Raw genomic sequence first — 23771 nt, forward strand, 5'->3', positions numbered from 1 at the left:
AAAAAAAAAAAAAAAAAAAAAAAAAAAAAAAAAAAACAATGCTTTCCAAGTACAAATAAAGAAGTGTTAAAGTGTTAGTTATGTGAGAAGCACTCCTAGTTGACCACAACTAGATCTGGTACTCAGCTGAAAAGTAACTTTATTATGATTGCAATTTCTTTCATAAGTGTTAAGTAAATTTTAGTTCTGGGCACGTGTTTTTGTTTTTAAATAACTGTTTGATAGACCCCTTACAATTCTGGAGTGCAAAGAAATTATAGCTAGGCTAACTATGAATATATATGCAAATAGATTCAGGTTTTCTTGTACACTGTATCAAGCATGCATTACAATAAAGCACAGCTGCACATTTGTCGAGCTTAGACAATAATGTCTGCTTCTTTAATGATGAAAATTACATGTTACTTCAAAGAAACAGGTGCAAAAGAAGAATAGAAGAATGGTACTCTTAAGTAACTACACTATATTAACAACCTATTTGTTTATACAGACTTAATCAGGTTCTTAGAGCTTCCCTGTCTCAATTCAGTTCAGTTTCCCTCTCACCACATAAAATGACCATATAGTGATGGCAGGAAGGAGGACTACCATCACAAAATTCCAGGTGAATCCAGAAGACCTATGCCAGTAGTCTTTGAATGGACTACTTGAAAGAAACACTGTAACACACCATATAAAATCCTCTTAACTTGGCCAAGCTAAAAAGACACACAAAGGCAAGGTTAATATTTAAGTTTCCAAGTAGCTGTTCTCACTGAGCACAATGAAGAGTCACATCACACCCAGTAATAACAAGACTGTGTAGGTACCATTTTTACATTCGCGAGTGTTCATCAACCCAAAGTTAAAAGCTCTCTAGACCACGCTGCAGTGGTTGCTCACAGCTCCTTCAAGCCACAGGTTTCACACGGCTCTCTTGCACTTTTTTTAAGATGAAAGTCATTAGATTCTGGTAAAATAACTATGTTGCACAATCCCAAAGAAAGAGCAAACTACAACTGTACTATATGGAACATAAGAATGAAGGCATTACCTAAATGATAATATGGGATCACAGAATCATCGAGGTTGGAAGAGACCTCAAGATCATCAAGTCCAACCTCTGACCTAACACTAACAAGTCCTCCACTAAACCATATCCCTAAGCTCTACATCTAAACGTCTTTTAAAGACCTCCAGGGATGGTGACTCAACCACTTCCCTGGGCAGCCAATTCCAGTGGCTAACAACCCGTTCAGTAAAGAAGTTCTTCCTAAGATCCAACCTAAAACTCCCCTGGCACAGCTTTAGCCCATTCCCCCTCGTCCTGTCACCAGGCACGTGGGAGAATAGACCAACCCCCACCTCGCTACAGCCTCCTTTCAGGTACCTGTAGAGTGCAATAAGGTCGCCCCTGAGCCTCCTCTTCTCCAGGCTAAACAGTCCCAGCTCCCTCAGCCGCTCCTCATAAGACTTGTTCTCCAGACCCTTCACCAGCTTCTTAGCCCTTCTCTGGACTCGCTCAAGCACCTCCATGTCCTTCTTGTAGCGAGGGGCCCAAAACTGAACGCAGTACTCGAGGTGCGGCCTCACCAGAGCTGAGTACAGGGGGACAATCACTTCCCTGGACCTGCTGGCCACGCTGTTTCTTATACAAGCCAGGATGCTGTTGGCCTTCTTGGCCGTCTGAGCACACTGCTGGCTCATATTCAGCCGACTGTCAACCAAGACTCCCAGGTCCTTCTCTGACAGGCAGCTTTCTAACCACACATCTCCCAGCCTGTAGCGCTGTTTGGGGTTGTTGGGCCCCAGGTGCAGGACCCGGCACTTGGCCTTGTTGAACTTCATACAGTTGGCCTCGGCCCATCGGTCCAGCCTATCCAGATCCTCCTGCAGAGCTTTCCTACCCTCGAGCAGATCGACACACGCACCCAACTTGGTGTCGTCTGCAAACTTACTGAGGGTGCACTCGATCCCTTCATCCAGATCATCGATGAAGATGTTAAAGCGGACTGGCCCCAGTACTGAGCCCTGGGGGACTCCACTAGCGACCAGCCTCCAACTGGATTTAACTTCATTAACCATGACTCTTTGGGCCCAGCCAGCCAGCTCTTAACCCAACAAAGCATACGCCAGTCCAAGCCAAGAGCAGCAAGCTTCTTCAGGAGAATGCTGTGGGAAACTGTGTCAAATGCCTCACTGAAGTCAAGGTAGACCACATCCACAGCCTCTCCCTCATCCACTAAGCATGTCACTTTGTCATGAAGAAGAAAGATTGTATGGAAGACTATATACAAGAAAACAGTTGCTCCAAAAATATTTGCTAACTGGACAAGCAACTGCACACATATTAATGAATAATCTTAGTTTTTCAATGTGAAAAATACAGTTATCACCTTATACAATATATAGTATTGTGCTATACAATGACATTATAATATTCATACTGAAAGTTTAAGATTTATTTATGTGAAAACTACTGGATAAATCACAACTCTTGACCTTGAAACGGGAGAATGAGACAAAAGGTAGTGACTGGAAGATGTGGCTTAATGAATTCACAGGCAGAAGTAAGGCATATATGTTATCAAGTGATAATGAATTTCCAGAGTAAGCTACTTTTTTCTATAACACTATTTTAAAATACTTTTAACATTTTATAACTACAATGTATTTTAAATTTGTGCCAATCTGCAATGTGAAAGATGATAGAATTACTTTGTTCGCAGCCCTTTTCAGCTTCCTGATTTCAGTACATCACCCTTCTCTTTGATGTCTTTTACTGACTTTAGTAATGTGTTTCTTTTTCATTCTACTGAGACTTTAAGCAAAGTATTTGTCAAAATCATTCAAGTGTAGACTTTTAAGACCACCTTCATAATTTCAAAATGAAGTGCATCTACTTAAAGAACCATTTGTCAAGCAGACCATGATTAGACAAAGCCTAGATTTCCTCAGCTTGTATTTGTAGATAAAACCTCATATAAGTGTAGTATAAAAAGTCAGTGAGACATACCACTCCTTCCTCTTCACCCACAAAACCCATCAGCGCTAATTCAAGAACATACATGACTCTGATAAAGAAGAACAATGGAAAAAATGAAACCAGAGTAAACAAAAACCCACATTATTACGTGATGCAATGTACTCAGGTCTTTCTAGACACAGTTTAAATAGATTAAAACATAATTTACTCATATTTAGTTAACTCATAGGCTTCGTCAATACAAAGAAACATTTAAGTACTTCACATTGTGTTCAGAAAAAGAGTCTGTAATATTAACTATATACTCTGACTAGTAGATAGTATATATAGTATATATATATATACTATATATATATAGTATATATATAGTATATATATATATAGTGTATATATATATATAGTATATATATAGTATATACTATAGTATATATACTAGTAGATTGTATATATTATGTAGAACAAATAAAATGCCCTTCCAGCAAAACCCAGAAGTCACTGAAGCTATTTAATAGCAGTGGTCTTCAAACAGTACTTACACTTGCCACAGGGTCATCAAGTTAAGACACTGCTGCACACAAACAAGATGGCAATAATTATCCTTACAACAAGAGATGTTCCAGATCAAGCTAGAACCAGAAGCATACTAAAAGGACTGTGATCAAGGTAGAAAATCTTCTAATAAATCAGTCCCTTCTGATCTCAAAGTTACAGAGGTCAAATCTGTAGGTCAAACAATTCCCAATAGCTAGCTAATGATTTATAGCAATATAACAGCTAGACTATAACCTACTGCTTTCAAGATACCACCTGCCTAGAGGCATTGCTTTGATGCACTCAACCTCATTTGAAAGCTAAAAAGTCAACCTTTCACAAGGACTTTGCTATATCTATTATATCTACCATTATCTGCTTTTTCTCAAAAATACAGATAGAATCATGCCTCTTTAAAGCTCCTGAAATAGGAATTAGGAGCTAAGAACACGATCAAAACATTGAAAAGGTGAAGAGTTCAAGGATGAGAGCTTACCTAATGCTGCTAAATAGCTCTCTCTAGACAGACTATCACTCAGTTCGATCTGTCAATATAACTGCATGCACAGCCACAAGTACCAAAGCCTGTCAAAATCATCTCAATTATAAAAGATCGATGAAAAATTCATTTTTGACATATGCACCTTCAAACACAGAGCAATCGCTCTCAATGGAAGCTAAATACAACCACCTCAAGACTGAAGTTTTTTAATGCAGAGCAGTTCTAACTGGAACAGCAAATTCAGTCGTGTCTTAAACAAAATAAAAAAGGCTGTAGGAAACCGTGACATCCACAATCAAAGAGATGGTAGAAGGCAACTAAGCACTGTTAGTTATACTAATGTATTGGCAGAAATTGGGAAGTGTATGAGTCGCTTCAAACAGTAACTAAAATATGTAGCAAGTTATATCCTAACTGCTTACCATCAGCCTGTCAGTACTTGCAAAGCATTTCTCTGATGTCAGAAATGCAATCCTTTCTGAACACTTGTGGAATGTTTCAATTGTAATAGAGCATACATACTCAAAAGAAAATGAAGCTATACCCTAGATGTAACATCATTACTAAATTGTATATTATAACTTGTCATAACAGACTTCCTTGCATCTTCATTACATTAAGAATACTTCACATATATTCATTGGCATACAGTCATCTGGATGGAAATGTAAGGGTACAGCCTTCTTAAATCCTATGCAAATGTGGCCATCTTGTGGTTAATGGCGGTTATATAGATTTTTAAGGCCGTGCAAAACAGATATAAATGAGTGAATAAAATATTTTTGTGTATCAGTGACTAAAGTTGACAATCAACTATATGGTCAACTGCCCATATTGCTTCACATTTAGACTCTATTCTGTCTTTTACGAAAATATTTGCCTATTGTCTTAATGCTACAAAAAAGTTATTTTCATGCAAGAGGAAAAATGTATGTTCAAGATACAGATACATACTCTGATTCTAGTTTTATATAGGAGGAACAACAGAAATGTGTAATTTTTCTACCCTCCTGAAGCATTTCTGAACCACAGGTACTTTCTACTGAGAGATTACACAAACAAGTAATATTTTTTACACATCTCAAACTAGGCAGCAGCACTTATTAAGTAGTCAGATTTGCCTAACTTTACTAAATGAAAACTGTATCATTAGCAAAGCAAAGATCAGTGTACTATCTACTAGTTTGTGCTAAAAGCTATAAAAAAGTAATTCCCAGACTTTCTTTACAGTCCATACTTCTTTTCTAAAGCTGGAGGATTACCTTTCTCCAGCAAAAGGTTTATAGAGTTGTTTTTTTTTCCTAGAATAACCATTTAAAAGCTATGATTTAAATAAAAAAGTTGATTAAAGTAAGAAAACTAAGCTAAATTTTAAAATTAAACAAACTAAATTTTAGTAAAAGTTCACACATAGGAAGTCCAATCTCCTTAGCAGTGTCAACAGAAGCAGACAAGTTTGGAATTTAAGAAATAATAAGACAAAAATGAATGTGTGCCACAATTTTCCTTCATCCCATTTCCTCTGGCTTCTCAAAACCCCCATCACTGTTGCTACGAGTTATCTACAAGAAAAAAACAAACAAACAAACAAAAAAGCTCTTTCCCACTGTTTGTATTTTTACTCTTTACGACTGAAAATGAAAGGAATAGATACAAACTCATTTCTCTCAATTACCTGACTACATGGGAAATAGAAGTACCTTGAATCAAGCAAACTTTCATTTTAAAAAATTTGGATTGGATTCCTGCAGCACTCAATCCTACTATCCAGTCTTCCATCCCCATCAATGGTAAGACATTAACCCCCTGCAGAAATATATCAAGCTCTATTCACTAACAACGACAGATGCCTTAAAAACAAAAAAAATTAAAACTGCTACAGGGAAAAGATGTTCCAGAATACTATTGCTCTGATTATTAAGCTTTTTTTTTTTTTTAGTTTTTAATCTAGATTTCTTGACTAGTTTAAATCAAATTCTCCACCAAAAATTCTCTTCCAATTTAAACTAATCGTACTCCTCTTTTATTACTTCCTTCTTTCTGATATGCTTACAAACTCTGTACCTCCTCCCTGATTTCAAGTAATACTCCCTTCTACTCACAGGATCTGAATTTTACCGTTCTCAAAAACAATTACCAAAATTATACGATTGTCAGCTGCAACAAAACCTCAGCAATGTCTTCCCAGATCTAGAGGTGTCTCAGAACACATCTTAATTCCACTTTCCTTTTTGCAGCCGCATTGCACTGGTTATAGATGTTCCAGTTGCCTGTAAACAATTTTGTCTCCTCTGCATTGACTCCCAAGTGAGAGTTGTAAGCCTACGGCAGGACTGTCAGTCCCCAAATACATGATTTCTTATTTTATACATGGAACTTTTGCTTCCTCAGACACAGTCATCACAACTTTTATACACCTTCCCTATTTTGCCACAGAAGTTAGAACATCCATACTGAAAATGGAGGCAAACTATCAAGCTAGAAAAAAAATACCATTTATCTCTTGATTACATCTTTAATTTAAGAGCCTCCTTTATATTGAAATCCATGAGTCTGGATTTTAAATCATTGAAATCACATCATTACTCTTCCTAATCATTATTTCCCTCTTATCACATTTTTCCTTTTTCAGTGGACAATTTTAGTTCTGAACATACACTGGATAACCTTAAATTAAAAGGCTGTTGATCTACAAATTAGTTGCTTACCCTCTACCTCAGTAAGTCAACATAAATCAATCAATAACCACTCTTTCCGCCCCCCAACTCATCTGTTAAAATATACTAAATTTTGCACAAATCAACAAAACATATCTCCAAGCATAAAGGTCACACTTTTAAGTTTTCCCCACAATCTAACAAGAAATGCATAATTTCCAAGATCTTTTGCAATAACAACACTCTAAGTCTTGTCATCTAAGTGCAGTGACTTGTTTTTTACATTGCAATCTGAAGCACTCCGAAAGCCAAGATCGAAAAAAATTACCTCCAGTATTTCCTATGTCTACAACACACTTAAAATTGTTTGTTTAGTCAAAACAGCTAATCTAAACAAGTTCATATCCAACGTACATTGTCCAGAGCTCCAAATGTAAGTACATGAACTTTAAATTCTTTTTTCACTGGTCCTATGACTATAAGACACCATACACATTTCCTACCTTGAACAACCACATAAATCTTACAATAAACTAGTATCAAGCCTTTGTTTTCTGTTAGTAATTCAATTGCATAGGTGTCATAGCCCTCCTACCCTCAAGCAAATGAGCACTCCCACCCAACTTGGTGTTATCAGCAAACTTACTGAGGGTGCACTTGATCCCCTTGTCCAGATCATTTAAGAAGATACTAAGCAGAATTGGCCCCAGTAGTGAGCCCTGGGGAAACCATTAGTGACCAGTCTCCCGCTGGATTTAACACCATTCACAACTACACTTTGGGCCTGGCCACCCAGACAGTTTTTTACAACCATCCAAGCCATGAGCAGCCAGCTTCTCCAGAAGGATGCTGTGGGAAACCGTGTCAAAAGCTTTACTAAAGTCTAGACAAACAACATTCACAGCCTATTCCTCATCTACTAAGTGTGTTACCTTTTGCCCTAGAAGGAGGTCAGGTACATCAAGCAAGACCTGCCTTTCATAAACTTATGTTGCCTGGGCCTGAGTACCTGGTTGTCATGTATGTGCCGTGTGATGGCACTCAGGATGATCTGCTCCATAACCTCTACTGGCACTAAAAGGGAGAATTTACTAGGTATATTCTCAAGTTAACACCTGAACAGCTACCTCTAAAGAAACCCAACAGTAATGCAACAAACCTATGAAAAAAAAAAAACACTGTTGAAGTCACTTCCAACTGAAACCATGTTTCAATAGCAAAACTAAGTATGAAAAGCATTATCATGCACCCAACGATACTTGGAGAATTACATTCATCATAGAACGGTTTGGGTTGGAAGGGACCTTAAAGATCATCTAGTTCCAGCCCCCTTGCCATGGGCAGGGATACCTCCCACCAGACCAGATTGCTCAAAGCCCCATCCAGCCTGGCCTTAATCACTTCCAGGATGGGGAATCCTCAACTTCTCTCGGCAACCTGTTCCACTAGTGCCTCACCACCCTCACAGTAAAAAAAATAAAAAATAATAATAATAATAATTATCCTCATATTAACTAAATCTGCCCTGTTTTAGCTTAAAACTGTTACCCCTTGGACTATCACAACACCTCATAGTAAAGAGTCCTTGCCCATCTTTCTTATGGACCCCTGTAAGTACTGGAAGTCCACTATAAGGTCTCCCTGTTGCCTTCTTTTCGCCAGGGTGATCAATCCCAACTCACTCCCTCAGCCTGTCTTCACCGAAGTGCTCCAGCCCCATGCTGTCACTCTTGACTGCTCTGGACTCATTACTAGGCCCATGTCCTGCAGGACATACCTAATATGTCTATGTCCTTCTTATGCTGAGGGTCCCAGAGCTGAACCCTAGGAGGATTCTTCAGAAGCAGAGTAGAGAAGGACAATCACCTCCCTCAACCTGCTGGCCATGCTTCTTTTCATGTAGCCCAGGATGCAGTTGGCTTTCTGGGCTGCAAGCACACATTGCCTGCTCATGTTCTTTAGCAACCAACACCCCCAGGTCTATTTTCCTCTGGGCTGCTCTCATTCCATTCTCCGCTCAGCATGTATTTGTGCCTGGGATTGCCCCGACCCAGGTACAGAGCCTTGCACTTGGCCTTGTTGAAGTATTTAACCAAATATGTTTAGATTTTGTCAATATTACATGATCTGAAGTGCAAAATTCAATACTCAATTAAGCAACTGCAAAATGAGCAGTGTAAAAACAGATGACGAGAAGTATTTTGTTTTCCATACTTGAAAAACAGAATGCCGAAGGGGAAGAAAAATATTAAAATCATAAATATAAGAAAAAGACTAGATTTTTTTTTCCTTTTTCTAGGTGGAAAAAAAAAAAAAGCTTTAAGCACTGAAATATCTTTAACTATGCGTTATTCCATGGATGGACTGGTGTCTGGCTAACCACTATGAACTATCGTCCAATCATGGTATCTCTCAAGTGGGCTTTTCATAGATGACAATGATGTTCCTCTGTTGTTACAGAAGCTTGTGGTACATCAGTCACCACCCCATTCAGACAATAGCATCAGCAGAAATAAATCCAAAAGCTCTTAAACAGTCTCTCTCATCAATCTTGCTTTCTCAAAAGAATGCTGCCTTGATTTATTGCTATAGCGAATTTCAACAGTAATGAAGTATGTTTCTCAAGAACTTTCACATCAAAAATACATATCATCAATACTGGGAAATTAGGGATAATGATTTGCATGGAGAACTACCACTAGCTTTAAAATAAAAACTCCTTCATTCAACTCTCTTAAATTAATGCAAGGAAGAAAACAGAAAGGGCATACCAATGAGGTCAAATTGAATTTTTATCTAACCAATCTGGCATACCTGAACTTTGAATATAATACTATCCTGTGGAATATAAAGCATTGCATCATCTGACATGGTTTATCCACGTAACCCATAAGCTTCACAACCACAGGTAAATGACAAAGTTTATAACCTTAATCGTGTTTATCTGAGGATACTGTGAAGACAGTATCAACATTTATCATTATGTATCATAATTATACAGTTATTTCCTTTATTCCTAACCTGCTTTGCTGCACTCACAAGACTAAAGGGAAAAAAAAAAAGAATTTTTGATACTATGTCAAGATCAAAGAGGTTAAACTGTTTATGAGTAAAAAGGAAGTTGTTAGGATCATTCATGTTTATTTAAGCATTTCAAAGTTCAGAAGTAAAAAGTCTTCATTATAAAGCATAGTGAGCAAACTAATGTAAATATATTTATTCTGTAATGTACTCAAATATTGGCTTCATTTGTATGTTGAGTAATGACAAAAACAGACTAATGCAGTGCAGAAGACTGTCATCAAACAGAAATCACAACAAAAAAGTAAGTTAATATTGTCTACCTTTTCCACCTTTCCACCATTTATGTCACTGGGGAGGAATTTCTTGCCAATAGTTCTTAAATCTGTCTGAAATTAACAGAGAAGACAAGAGAATATTAACCTAAAATATCCCATTATAAAAAAAAAAAAAAAAAAGTATCATAAAAAGCAAAAAGTGCATTTCTTCTATACCACCAATCACTTGTATAATATTAAAAAAGTCCCTCCAACCTCTAACCCTCTATATAAGATTAAAAAAATCAACAACTTAGAAGTAATTTTCAACACATTTTCAAAGACAGTTAAAAATGTTTTTAATCATTGAAAAGAAATGACTAAGTAATGCTTATTTATTAGACTCAGCTCTGATGTTTAATACAGGCAAACTTCCTCCCTCTTCATCTGGCACTTAAGAGAAAAGCATTTTTAATTTTTGTGTTTTTACACGTACAAATCCATCATAAAAGGTTGGGAACATTTCTGCAATTAAACCTAGAGTGAAAGTCTACATCACATTTCTATTAAATGCTTTTCAACTTAAATGTCTGTCTGATTATTTCTTTTGGAAGCAAGGTAAACAGCTACATGACATTATTCAGCAACTATGCAACACAGCTGTTGACAGTATTTAACTGAAGAACTCATATGATCAAAGGAATAAATCTCTACAAAAACACCTTCCCCTAACTACAGTTTGGACAAGCATATCAATCAGGATGATGCATGACAAAAGGATAACCTGGATGGCTTATATGTGCAGCGTGTTAAAATAGGAAATGGAATAAAAACTAATTAAACTTTACACATCAAGTTTTTGCAGAGGGGCCTGGACAGGTTTGATCGATGGGCAGAGTCCAGTGGGAGGAGGTTCAACATGGCTAAGTGCCGGGTCCTGCACTTTGGCCACAACAGCCCCATGCAACACTACAGGCTTGGTGCAGAGTGGCTCAAAAGCTGTGCAGAGGAAAAGAATCTGGGGGTGTTGGTTGATGCTCACCTGAACATGAGCCAGCAGTGTGACCAGGTGGTCAAGAAAGCCAACAGCCTGTATCAGGAATAGTGTAGCCAGCAGGACCAGGGAAATGATAATTCCCCTGTACTCAGCTCTGGTGAGGCCACACCTCGAGTGCTGTGTTCAGCTTTGGGCCCCTCACTACAAGAAGGACATTGATGCCCTGGAGCACATCCAGAGAAGGGCTACAAAACTGGTGAAGGGCCTAGAATACAAGTTCTGTGAGGAGCGGCTGAGGGAACTGGGGTTCTTTGGTCTGGAGAAGAGGAGGCTCAGGGGAGACCTAATTGCTCTCTACAACTGCCTGAAAGGAAGCTCTGGGGAGCTGGGGGTCAGCCTCTTCCCACAGGTAACTAGTGATGGGACTAGAAAGAATGGCCTCAAGTTGTGCCAGGGGAGGTACAGGTTGGAAATGAGGAGACATTTCTTCTCAGAAAAAGAAGTCAGGCATTGGAACAGGTTGCCCAGGGAGGTGGTGGCATCATTGTCCCTGGGGGTGTTCAAGGAAAGGTTGGATGTGGTGCTTGGGGACATGGTCTACTCAGTGATAGTGGTGGTAGGTGAATGGTTGGACCAGATGATTTTGGAGGTCTCCCCCAACTTTAATGATTCTACGGTGCACTTAAATTTGTTAAGACTAAAAAGACAAACAAAAAAACAAAACAAAAAACAGTAGCGCAGACTGAAACACTTATATTTTCTAAATTCCTTGGCTTGAAATAAGCCTGTTTAAAATAGAACATGCTGCTGCAGATTCCTGCTTATTCATTCTGGTCACAAACACTTCCTTCAAAAGAAGAGCTAAGCAGAATTACTACTAGAACTTATACTAACTTGCCATTAACACATGCCAATGAACTACTGTATCTAGAACTGAGTAGCACTATATTTTAGCATGTAAAATGCAGCAAACAGGTGCTTCATTCCATTTTTTTGGCTGAGTAACACTGGCATCCTGTAGGGAATAAAAGTAATTGCAGGGATGCTCTGCAGATATTCAGAGTGAATACAGTAAAAGAGCGGATAGATGTTCAAATTGTTTTCTATCGCAAAACATAGCCATAGAGCGATAAAAAAAGCACATTTGGTTTTCAATCTGAGCCCACATGATGAAACCAATCTGTCATCTGTCAGTTATTTATCTCTGAATAGCACACAAACTTCTATAAACTGTTCTGCAATGTTCTGTATCCATACAATTGACAACTCTCCAGCAGGATGCTTTGCAACCACAGCAGCAGGAAGGGGAAAACACTTCAAGTCTGTTGCAAGATCTTATACAAAATAAAAGCATTTGAAGAACTGAAGGCAACGTTAAGTCCATTTCATACTTATTTCAGCAATTCACAGAAACACCTAAGTTGTCTTCTTTCTTGGTTTCTTTTGTCCGAAAGTACTCTAACAGTTAATGAGAGGTGTCAGTTTTTGAGAGATGGAATCTAAACTCATTTTTATACTGTCTTTCAAGCCACACCACTTTTCCCTAACTTAACCAAGAGGCAACTTAATCTTCTGGGCATCAAAACAACTGACAATGAGAAAACACTGATAGTCAATTAAACTGGCTTTGAATACTTGCATAACATTTCTGTTTTATTTTGATCTTGATTATCCATCAAACAAGCTGGAAACGCACAATGTATCTGTGAATTTCCTTGTCAGCAAAAATAATTATGACCAATCCAGATTTCTACAGTAAATCAAGCAACTGTTTGTAATTACATAAAAACGTACACATCGTATAAAGAATATTAAAGAATAGCATGCCCAGAAGTCAAACTAAGGATGTTTTACTCATCCCAACAAACTAATAGCTTGCGCTATAATTTCATGCCCATGTCCATACACAGCAGTTCTGATTTTATTATTGCTTGCACATTGACTTTAGATTTAAATTTGAAACAAACATATTTTCCTACCACAAATTATGTTCATTTTTCTCCCCCCAGGTTTCACAGTTTGGAATAGGGGTCATAGCCACATAAAATCAAGAAATAATTCATATATGCCAGGAGGGAGGAAGGTACCTTGTCCTTTACATAAATCACACAGACAACTGTATATTTAATTAGCCTCACACACTTATACCTGACCCATTAGATATATTGTTTTTTTGCATGATTTGTCAGAAAAAAAGTTCACAATCATAACTTACATTAAGGGCAACTAGGATAATGTCATTTGTATTGACTTTTTCAGATGAACTTATACAAGCTTCGATTCCTTCATCTGAAAGATACCTGTTAAAGAAGAATATATATATATATATTAGAATATCACATTATTTATATAGTAGCCAAACATTTGTTCTGCAGGAAAAGATTATTTTTAGCTTCTATTTTCTATGCTATGCTAGTGAAGCATAGCTTAAACAAATAAGATAAAGACTTCATGTAGTCAATTCCTTTACACTGAGGTAAGATTAAGAGATACATTTTTTCTTTTCACAAAATAACAGCAACCATCTTCAACACACACCCACACCCCAGATTACAGGAGCCTGGTTTCAAAAAAAAAAAAAAAAAATCAACCACTTGGGCATTACTCAGTGTTATATTGACATACTCATGCATTTGTAAGGAAAAAAAAATATCAAGCAAAAAACAAAACAAAAAGAAACAAACCACATCTGTTTCTAAAGAGCAAGATGATACAGTTAAAGGGTCAAAAGGACTGGCAACAGAATACCGCCATTCGATACAATTAATAAATAAAGTTTGTTCATCTGAAAACTAAGGAAGTTATTCCATTATAAAAGGATTTGGCTAATATATTCAAAAGGGCTGACCTATTATGACTTTCAACAACACTTAGAAAAAGATGCTTTTAGCTTAGCCTGAGCGGTCAGAAATTGTGATATTTGTTATTTATCTTGCCTCACTTATTTCAAGCCCATTTGCATTCTTACCTAACTGGCTGTTTTCTCTGCAGAGTGCTTAGTTTTCCTTTAAACACCACAGCAATCGTTCAATGATCGATAATTGCCAGATACTGAACGTGAAACACAGTACTTGCCCAAATAATATTCTCATACTAACTACCTAACAAGAAACCACCATTTCCCAAAGAACACCACAAGATGTATGAAAGAAAGCTTAATATATTTTAATTGATATTAAAAATATGCACTCCATAGTACTTCAAGAAATATTTAAAGAAAATAACATCCAGGTGTAACATATAACTATAATATAAACTTGTGAAGGAAGAATCGATAGACCTTTTTAGTTCTAGCCCAGATAACATGAACAGCTCCAGTCCTGACAGCCTTGCCAGACTAATTAATGATCCCAGCTGAGCTCTAACCCAGACACCTGAGAGGAACTAGCTGTTGCCGTCAGACACTGACATCTAGCAAATCTTCAGGGAACAGAATACTACCAAAAAAAAGGCACTAAAGAGGAAGAGGAGAGGAAAAAAAGAAAAAAAAAAAAAAAACAACGCATATATAACAATGTGAAAGAAACAACAGACTTTTAATATAGAAGGCACACACTTGAGAATAAGGTGGCAGGATGTGTTAGCCTGCATAGGAACACAGGATTTCTCAGGCAGTGTCTCCAAGCTCGCATACTGCCGCCTGGGAAGACACGAAGTGGCAATTCCTACCTGGAATTAGCAGACGGACCTCATTAGCTGGAGGCAGAATAAAGTGGAACACAATTCCCACTCTGCCAGGGAAAACTACAACAGGTACATCCTATAGGGAGGACCCCGTAAACCACAGTGGAAGACTTGAGTAATTACAACAGACTTCTAGAAAGAGAAATATCATAAAAGCTACAAGTTTACCTCCTGTTATCTTCAGTACAAAGTTGAATATCAGCTGTACCAGGGCGGGAATACAAAACCCATGAGCTGAATTTGAGACAAGATGTGGAAACATTCCTCCTCCTCTGCAAATTAAGTAATTCTTCAGTTCTGCTGAAACTAGCAGAACTGCAATTCTGTTATGAGCTACAGTTTCATACTTAGGTGTAGACACTAACATTTTCCAGCAAGAAAAAAAAATAAATATTTTTAGCGAGTAAACAACAATCTGACACAGAATTAAATTTTCCTGAGATGGGATAAAATTGATTACTTCTGCCATCATAAAATTTGCTGCTGAGTCACGTTGCAATTTCTCACTTCAAAGTGAAGACTGAAACAGAGCTGATAAAATCCCACTCTGCTTTAGTCCAAATTTTCAGTTTATAACTTAGCAGTTAGTTTGTCTCATTACTTCAGAGGGCTTCTTTGAGCCAGGAAAGATAAATACACACACACAGCAGGAAAGGCTTTTCATTTTTGACTTACACTAGTTTAAACAACAGCATTTTGGAGACACATTGCCCACACCTCACTGAAATCTCCATCAGAGTTACAGAGGCACTAACCTATAACCAAACGACATCTGTGGACGTCTGCTACCTTGATAAAGCAAGCACGACAGCGTTTCAGCAAAAGCATGATTTAAAAGCACAGTTTTTAAAATAGACTTAAAAAAATAAAACAAGCTCTGTAACCATCAAAGGAGGGGGGAGGCGGGGGGGGGAGGGGAAGGGGGATATTTCAAAAGCAAAAAAACACCACTCTAAACTATATAGGTATTCATTACTGAAAGCATAAATGACTTAAATACATGAGAACAATTCTCGGGAGCAAAATTACTTTCAAGAAAGATCAAATCAATAATTATCTCTGCAAAACTATATTGAAGAACTTCAACAGACAAAGAATAACATTTCTGAACCGGTAACTTTTCAGGTGTTGCTTCTTTGCAACAGGGACATAAAAATGCAGATATCATCCGAAATAAATGGTCAGGTACTGGGTAGGGAACAAACCGTACCCAGAAAGGTTGTACACCCTCAGTAACCAAAACATACATTTTTCCTACCTTGACAGAAGTCTGCAATAGGGTATGTCAAGACAATCTTTCCTACTTTGCCCTAGGAACTCTTTTACGGACTGCATTATACAGGCAGTACTCCAAATGCATGTCTAGATTTTCTTCAACTTTTTTTGCAGAAAGTTCTTACTTAAAAGAATTTGTTCTCCTTACCATCTGTTTTACTTCCTGTAAGAACTACCTAAGTTTTAGTCTTGAATATTTCCTGCTACAGATGCACAAATTATTTAAGAGAAAATAAATAAAAGCAGTATTTCTAGTATTTTTTTTTTATTTTAAAATAGATGCAGTTGTACAAGGAAACATACATCCATATCTCTCAAGTATGAAAAGGGAGTTACGACAGGCAAAATTAGCTCTTCAGTAGGCATAATCCTCAAAACATATGGATTATAATGTCTGAAATTATTTTTCCAGACTCCAGAGGAAAGAGAGTTCCCTTTTCAATCTGCTCTTAATGTGCTGTGATGGGTATGTGATGGGTAACGTGCTTAATGGGTATGTAATGTGCTGTAGGTAGGACCTTTATAGCAAAAGGTCACTTGATCTTTTTGTTCTCTCTATAACAGAAAGGAAGAAAATCTGAACCGAACACAAAATCAGAGAAAAACTCCTCAGGAGTCAAAGAGAACAGCCCTGGAGCTCAGTGCCTCATTGCCTGCACCCATATTACCTGTTCTGCACATTTAGCAAAATACCATGACCTACCACAACCCCAGATAATGCAAGGGGAACGACGATGTGATCCTATTACACTAACCCAACACATTTCTACTGCCCAGGGCCGGGAGGCAATCCTAAGCCGTCCATGAACTAGCTCACCCCGCTGGAACCTGCTCGTGAACTCGGTGCCCTGGCTAATCCCTGCTCTGCACACCTCTGTCCCAAGCTGCTGCTTCTCCCTTTGCTTTGAAAGGGAAGGGGGCAGCAGGAACAATGTGGCACATGGACACTGCTGGCACCAGCACCAAGTTTCCCCTTGGATTCCTTCTGAAGAAGCATTTCAGAATTACACACATTTGCTTAAGGAGCAGGAGCAGATAAAAGAATGGTGAAATAAATGACTGCGAAGTGTGGAGTGAAAAAAGCCGAGAGCCACAAAGCCCTTTAAGAAGTAAAAGGCTAGCCAGCAGCTGGCCACTGACATCTTCTTACACCAACAGCAAGGAGACAAAATATTTCCTTCACATGCAATGCAGATAACACTACCCTGGGTGATCAGACTGAAAGGCTTAAAAGGAGGCAGCTAGCTTCCAGCTGGCAGCTTGATTTTTGGCTTTATCCACCACACGCTTAAACAACCTAACGCTACTCTATTTTTGAGGAAATTGTGTTCTTGGGTGTGTACACTCGTGTAAATCACTGAATTTTTAAGGAACCGGTAACGGTAATAGCATAAATTGCAACAACTTTTGGTTTCTAAGGAAAAAGTACTTACTAGGCTTGTACAGCCTCCGAAGTTATAAACTGAGGTAATGCAAACAATTGTATTGATTTCAAAGGAATTGTGCCAAGTAATGCTGTATGAGTCACACAGGGATTTTGTGGCTTTCAAGTGTTAATACGTATTAGAAAATAAGAAATAAAATCAGTTTACAATCAAATGGGCTCCAAGCTGCTTCATATGGCTGAGATGTTTTATCCGTGGATCATTCTCTTGGGAGGAGACCAGAAGAGAGAGGAAACACGGCAGGGAGAGGAAAATAAATGCTTCTACTGCAGTTCTTCCACATTATGTTTGCCTAAACCCGAGGGATATTTGTCTCACGTATTCCTCCCCCACACATCCAGCTCGGCTCATCTGAGACATGTAGCAGTGCAATCCTCTTAGCAACAGCTTTCGTCAGAAGAGCATCTCCTCTTTACGCTAAAAGCACCTTCTTACACCTCGGGATGAGCACTGCACCAACAGTATTATTAAACAAGCCATTCATAATGAATCAGCTTTTTCTATGTGAACCATTCACATATAAATTCAAATCTGCAATTTTTCTGTCAAAATGTTTGCTATGAGCTCGTATTTAGAAAAAAGTTGCAGAAATTCTCCCTAATGCATAGAAAAATGTATTAGATCAACTAAAGCTGTTTTCCCACCACTCTTTTGTACCAAGCATGGTATCACCCTAACAGCCCCCTTTCTTTTCTATGTTACAAATATCCATTCTCCTTTTTGATATTTCCCGTCGCTGGGGGCTGTAATTCTGTAGTACCAGTCGCAACTGCATCTCTAGCTATCTCATTTTATCGTCTGCTTTACTTCATCAAGAACAAATCACACCTGACATGCCCTGCACAGACAGATTTGTTACGGCTACACTATTACCACCTGCATAAAAGCAATCCCTGGCATCAAGTAAAACGCATTTTTGCTTGCCTCCTCTATACTGCTGGATCAAATACTCTCTGTGCCCACACATGTGCATGTACACACAGAAGTTGCAGATTGTTTAATTTAAAAGCTTTATTCTAGAATTAAACCCACCTGGTATACAACTTTCCTAATGCACAAGCAGCTTTCTTGAAATGCTGGTTTTGCTATTTGCAATTAACAGTTCATGGGCAACCAAAAATCTTCAGCTACCTTCAATCCTTTTCCTGTACCACATTACAGAGGATTTCTAGAAGAGTATTTTTCTCCTATCATTTCTACAATTAATGCTTTATTAAAGGAGAAACTTTCTTTAGGGAAACAAATGAATAAGGGAAAATAACATCAAGAAACATGCTGTATAAAATTCACATATATCAGATGCACTTTTCTTCATAAAACCACTGTGACATTAGCAGAAAAGGCAAACTACCTTACCAGTATTTCTTGTAATTCTGTCAGCCACATGAAACAATCCCGAAGTTTCATTATATGTAAATGTAACATTGCTATTTCCTATGTGTGTATACACAAAAATCATAATGTTCCTTCCATTGCTTCCCACAGAAAACAGATTTATACAGTCATGCCACCTACAAGGTAATCTTTTAAACCAGAAATATTTGTAGAGAGCATTCATATGTCTCGTACTTAGCACCACGAAGGATGACAGAACAATTTTCACAAAGCCAAGTGCAATTTAATGCACTTGTGGGAGACCACCGCTGGGTGCCACTATTGCTCCATAGCAGAACACTTTACACTAGCTGTTTTAAAATTTGTAGTACTCTTTTGATAGGGTTTCAAAATGTTCTGCTGAATTTCGGTTGTATAAAGGAATTAGACCACAGTACGACAAATTTTATTGAGGGACTATCATTAAAGCTGTTTAAAAAAAAATACAAAACATTTTAAAACATTATTATGCTAAACATGGAAATCAGATTTAAAAATAAGGCTTCTTCTTGCCCTATAACCTGCATAACAACACTGGGAAAGCAACCGACATTTTTCTTTCTTTAAATAAAATGCTCAGAAGTTGAAAGGATGGTGTAGTATTATGCAAACTACCAGTGAAAATAAAACAGACCTTAAAAGGTGAAGAACAGGGAAGGTTTGAAAGGGTTCAAACATCCTGCCAAAATCAGGGCCAACTGCTTCTTTATCCGCAAGGCAAACGTCTGTCAGTAATGACAAATAACCTCCACTGTAGTGTCAGTGGCATTCCTGGCAATTTTACGATTACTATTCAGACACCCAAGAAAGTGACGTTTTCCCAACATCTAACCCTGCTGCATCACCTGCTGTTCCTTCTTGCTTTCTCCACAACCGTGGGGAAAAGACTATGCCATTCCTTTTTTCAAAGATCACATCCAAAGACTTATTTCCTCCCCTTACATTGCTCTGTGTCTTGTAGATACACAGGTGATCGCAGCTAGCCAGGCGTATTTTTATTCTCCCATCACTCCCCCCACTTGTTAATATTACTTTGAGTTCTAAGCCCGATCACTAACAGCTTTGCGTTCCTAAGGAGCTTTATCTTGTGTTTAAGCCCAGAGCGTCATGCTCCATCATCCAGGTGCTTAATGACAGTATCAAATAAAACTTGACCTAGAATATGCCTCATGTTTTGGCAGTGAACCTTAGCCATTCTTTCTAGTGTGGTCCATGCAGTTTCATAGCTGCCTTACAGGAACTTAATCTATATTGTTTTCCTGCTTTACTCCTTAAAGATAAGAAGTCAGAACAGACTGTATTATATCACTATTAAAAATAAAAAATAAAAAAATCACCGTTTTAAGTATTTGCTATCATAATTCCGCTTATTTACATCATCCAGAAAGCTGAGAATTACAGAAGTTTGGTTGCAATTAGATCAGTATTTAGATGAACAGACACCAAGCCTATTTTTAAAATACTACTGACATACATAAAACTGCTGCAGAGCCAAGAGAGCACCTGAGTTCCCCATGCAACTAACCATGTCTCCAAGCTCCCTCCCTACCTTTTCCCTCTTGGGCTTGTACTGCTTTTTTAAGTGTTGTTTCCAACTCTCCAACCCAGGTCAAGACAAAACTACAGCAAGGCATTCGTAAGAAATACATTCTTACCTCTAGTCCTCACACACGCATTTAGCTGACCAAATTTAAGACCTAAACCCCTCTCTTATGCATATGACACTTGACTTTAAATTAAAACATCAGCTATTGGTGGAGCCGGGGGTCAGCCTCTTCTCACAGCTGATTAGCAATATGACTAGAGGGCTAGGGGGAATGGCCACAAGTTGCACCAGGGGAGGTTCAGGTTGGAAATGAGGAGACATTTCTTCTCAGAAAGAGCAGTCAGGCATTGGGACGGGTTGCCCAGTGAGGTGGTGGAGTCACCGTCCCTGGGGGTGTTCAAGGGAAGGTTGGACCTGGCGGTTTCCTCATGTAGGGAAGCAAGCACAAGTTGGAATAAAACCTATTTTGTTGGTGAAACTGTAACCTAAAGAAAGCCTAGTAAATACTCAGAGTCCCGGGAAAGAAAATAAATAAATAAAATAACCAAAGTGCGTTAAGCAATATCAATATCATAACTTCATCCTAGGTTGCTCCAGGCTAGAGGGCTGGATAAACACCAGGATATTAAAAAAGGAAAAGAAAAAAGATAAAGACCAACAGCTTCGGACCCTTACAGTCCTAAGCACAGGCAATACCAAGCACCACAAAACCCTGGAGCAAGGCGAGTCTGGCAGCAGCCCCCTACTGCCCATGCAGCCTCTCCAGCCTTGCCCCTCCTGCCCACAGGGCAGGGCTCCGAGGCAGCTGCTGACCCTAATGAACAGCTCCTTCCCCACCTACAATAGTATGGGAGAGCAGAGAGGAGCTGCCTTACAGCCGAGGTGGAATCTGGTGACCGAGGGAACCCTGCTAGGGGTTACCAAAGCCAGAGAGCACTACAAGAACTGCCTGCAAGACTCCAGGTCCTTCCAGTTCCGTATCATATACCCCTCTATTTTTAGGCACCCTCACTAACACATCTTCTCATCCATTTCTAAAAGACAAGGACTAATTTTATACAAAAGCTTCATTAACCACTGACAGTTTCAGATTTATTCTGGAATACGATGGACATGCAACCACAGAAGCATTAGTCCATCAGCAGGTTAGCGTGACGAGTCCATCACCCCGCTCACACCTCCCCAGACCCACACACAGTTCCCCTCGTTTTCATTACTAGTGCATACATTTTCCCCTGACAGCCTCCCTGAAATTGCTGTTCCAGAAGTGAAATACAGAAAACAAGTTTTCAGCACACTCTACTGCATCCAAGTTTGGGGCCCCCACCCCCAGCACAAGAAAGATGTGAGGCTGTTAGAGAGGGTCCTCAGGTGGGCCACAAAGATGATCAGAGGGCTGGAACACCTTTCTATATGAAGAAAGGCAGAGAGGTGGGGCTGTTCAGCCTGGAGAAGAGAAGAGCCCATGGAGACCTCATTGCAGCCTTACTGTAAAGGGGGCTTATAGAAGGATGGAGAAGGACTCTTCACTTGAGTAGACAATGACAGACCAAAGGAGAATGGTCTTAAACTGAAAGCAGGTAGTTTTAAATTAGACTTCAGGAGGAAATTCTTCACTCAGAGGGTGGTGAGGCACTGGCACAGGCTGCCCAGAGAAGCTGTGGATGCCCCATCTCTGGAGGTGCTCAAGGCCAGGCTGGATGGGGCCTTGGCCAACCTCTTCTAGCGGGTGGCATCCCTGCCCATGGCAGGGGGTTGGAGTTAGATGATCTTTAAGGTCCCTTCCAACCCATTCTATGATTCTTCCACAACAGAGAACACACAGCTTAAAACACTTTAGTGTTTTAAGCACTCAAGTACTTATAATAGTACCTCCCAGTGTCCCGTCTGTGGCATTATGCTTTTCCCATGTCTGTTTTCTTCTCTGCAATTACTACTGCTGGGAATGCAATTTGATTTCTTAAGACATAAAAGGGTTCAAAATTCTGTTATGAGACTGGCACAACATTTTTATAAGCATTTCACAACAGAAAAGTTACCTAACTCTGTGGTTTATTGAAACGTAGAACTAAGCACCACCTTCGTTACCCATCACGAATCACATAACCATCAAAACCCCCCGATTCTCTCCTCTTTCCCATGTGTCATTTATTCCATACACCACATCCTGGATAAACTGTGTAAACAAAACTGAAGACCACAATCAACTCTCCTTTTTTAACCTCAGTCATCAACAGGCGAAGACAAAATAACCACCTGTAAAGCCCTGAGCAAGAGTCGGGGATGGCAGAAGCCAGAGCGCATCACATCACCCCGTTCTGCGAGGGGCCAGACTTGGGGTGCCTGCTGTCCTTCTCCAGGAAACCCACCAGGAAGGGGTACACGGGTACGGTGAGCCCCACGTGAGCAGACAGGAGGCTGCTGATCAGGATCCTCTCTGACAGGGCTGTGCAGCCGTTGGGTTGACTTCGCTATGCTTCCAAAAAGCTCCGCTCAGACGGCCTTCGGTGAATGCCGCAATGCTCATCTCTTGTAACCGCATTTGTATGCGGGGGAAAGTCAGAGAGCTGAGAAATCACTGAAGCACGGGATAAAAACTACCAAGTTGCCTGATATGCATGTGATAACTTTTATTAAATGTTATGACTGCGCTTTCAAGGTATTATTTGTGATATACTGGAAGTGCTGTTAATGCAATTTTAAAGTATACCCCAAAGTAACTGCTCTCAAGGCTTATATAAACTTAAGTAAACAGCTACTTTATTTTCAGCTCTGTAACAATAGCAAAAGCTATGAAGCAATACTTTGACAGTTGGTTTACATTAACAATGATCCAACACCATCTAAACGTTTCATATTAAACATGTCAAAATCCAAAGCACTTTGTAGGAATTAGGGAATTAAGTGGATTGAAAGGATGAAAAACAACAGGATTTTCCCCCAAACAAAGATCTGGGGATGAAAACCAACAGATTTTCCTTTCCCCCAACCACCAGCTGCTTAGCATCAGCCTAGAAGGAACTTTTGCCTCTCTCACACAAGCATGTTTCCATTTATTCAGTCCCTCATGAATGCAGGAGACAGAGAGCATAACTTTCTTTACTGAAGTAACAAACCCCGTGCCCCAGCCCAGAGGAAACCATCAGTCACAGCACAACGCAGACACAGAAACCACTTACTTCCCACCGTGTAGGTAAGGCTGGGAGTGTCTGGGTCACGCTGGAAACTTGTTCTGCTCCTGTGGCTGCGCACTGGCTTTTTATTACAGCGACTACACGGCACAGAGAAGGGCTATACACATTTTTAGATAGCTACATAGAGGGCCTCATAGATACAGAAAATGTTACTATCCATTTCAAGAAACAGCCAAGAGCTCAGGAAAAAAAAATACTTAAGATACTATCAAAAATTAAACTGTGGAAAATAAACATTTCATGATGAAAAATGTGCTTCATGTTTTCGTGGCTTCCCAGAGAGTTTCATTCCAATACCGTTATTACTGATGGCTTGGGCAAAA

General features: G+C 39.1%; 1 protein-coding gene across 2 annotated transcripts in view; it reads right to left on the minus strand.

The window, feature by feature from the left end:
• The window catches only part of TDRD3 (tudor domain containing 3), a 110662-nt gene that overhangs the window by 56203 nt on the left and 30688 nt on the right, over positions 1 to 23771 (minus strand). The window contains exons 2-3 of one of the 2 annotated variants that reach the window (XM_035321688.1): positions 13146 to 13230; positions 10000 to 10065 (exon numbers count right to left, since the gene is read on the minus strand). In XM_035321688.1, coding sequence (XP_035177579.1) covers positions 10000 to 10065; positions 13146 to 13230 — 151 coding nt within the window. The remainder of the gene's footprint in view (positions 1 to 9999; positions 10066 to 13145; positions 13231 to 23771) is intronic. The other variant, XM_035321697.1, reaches the window with a different exon arrangement.

This window comes from Oxyura jamaicensis, chromosome 1 (genome assembly GCF_011077185.1).
Source record: "Oxyura jamaicensis isolate SHBP4307 breed ruddy duck chromosome 1, BPBGC_Ojam_1.0, whole genome shotgun sequence".
Lineage (NCBI taxonomy): Eukaryota > Metazoa > Chordata > Aves > Anseriformes > Anatidae > Oxyura > Oxyura jamaicensis.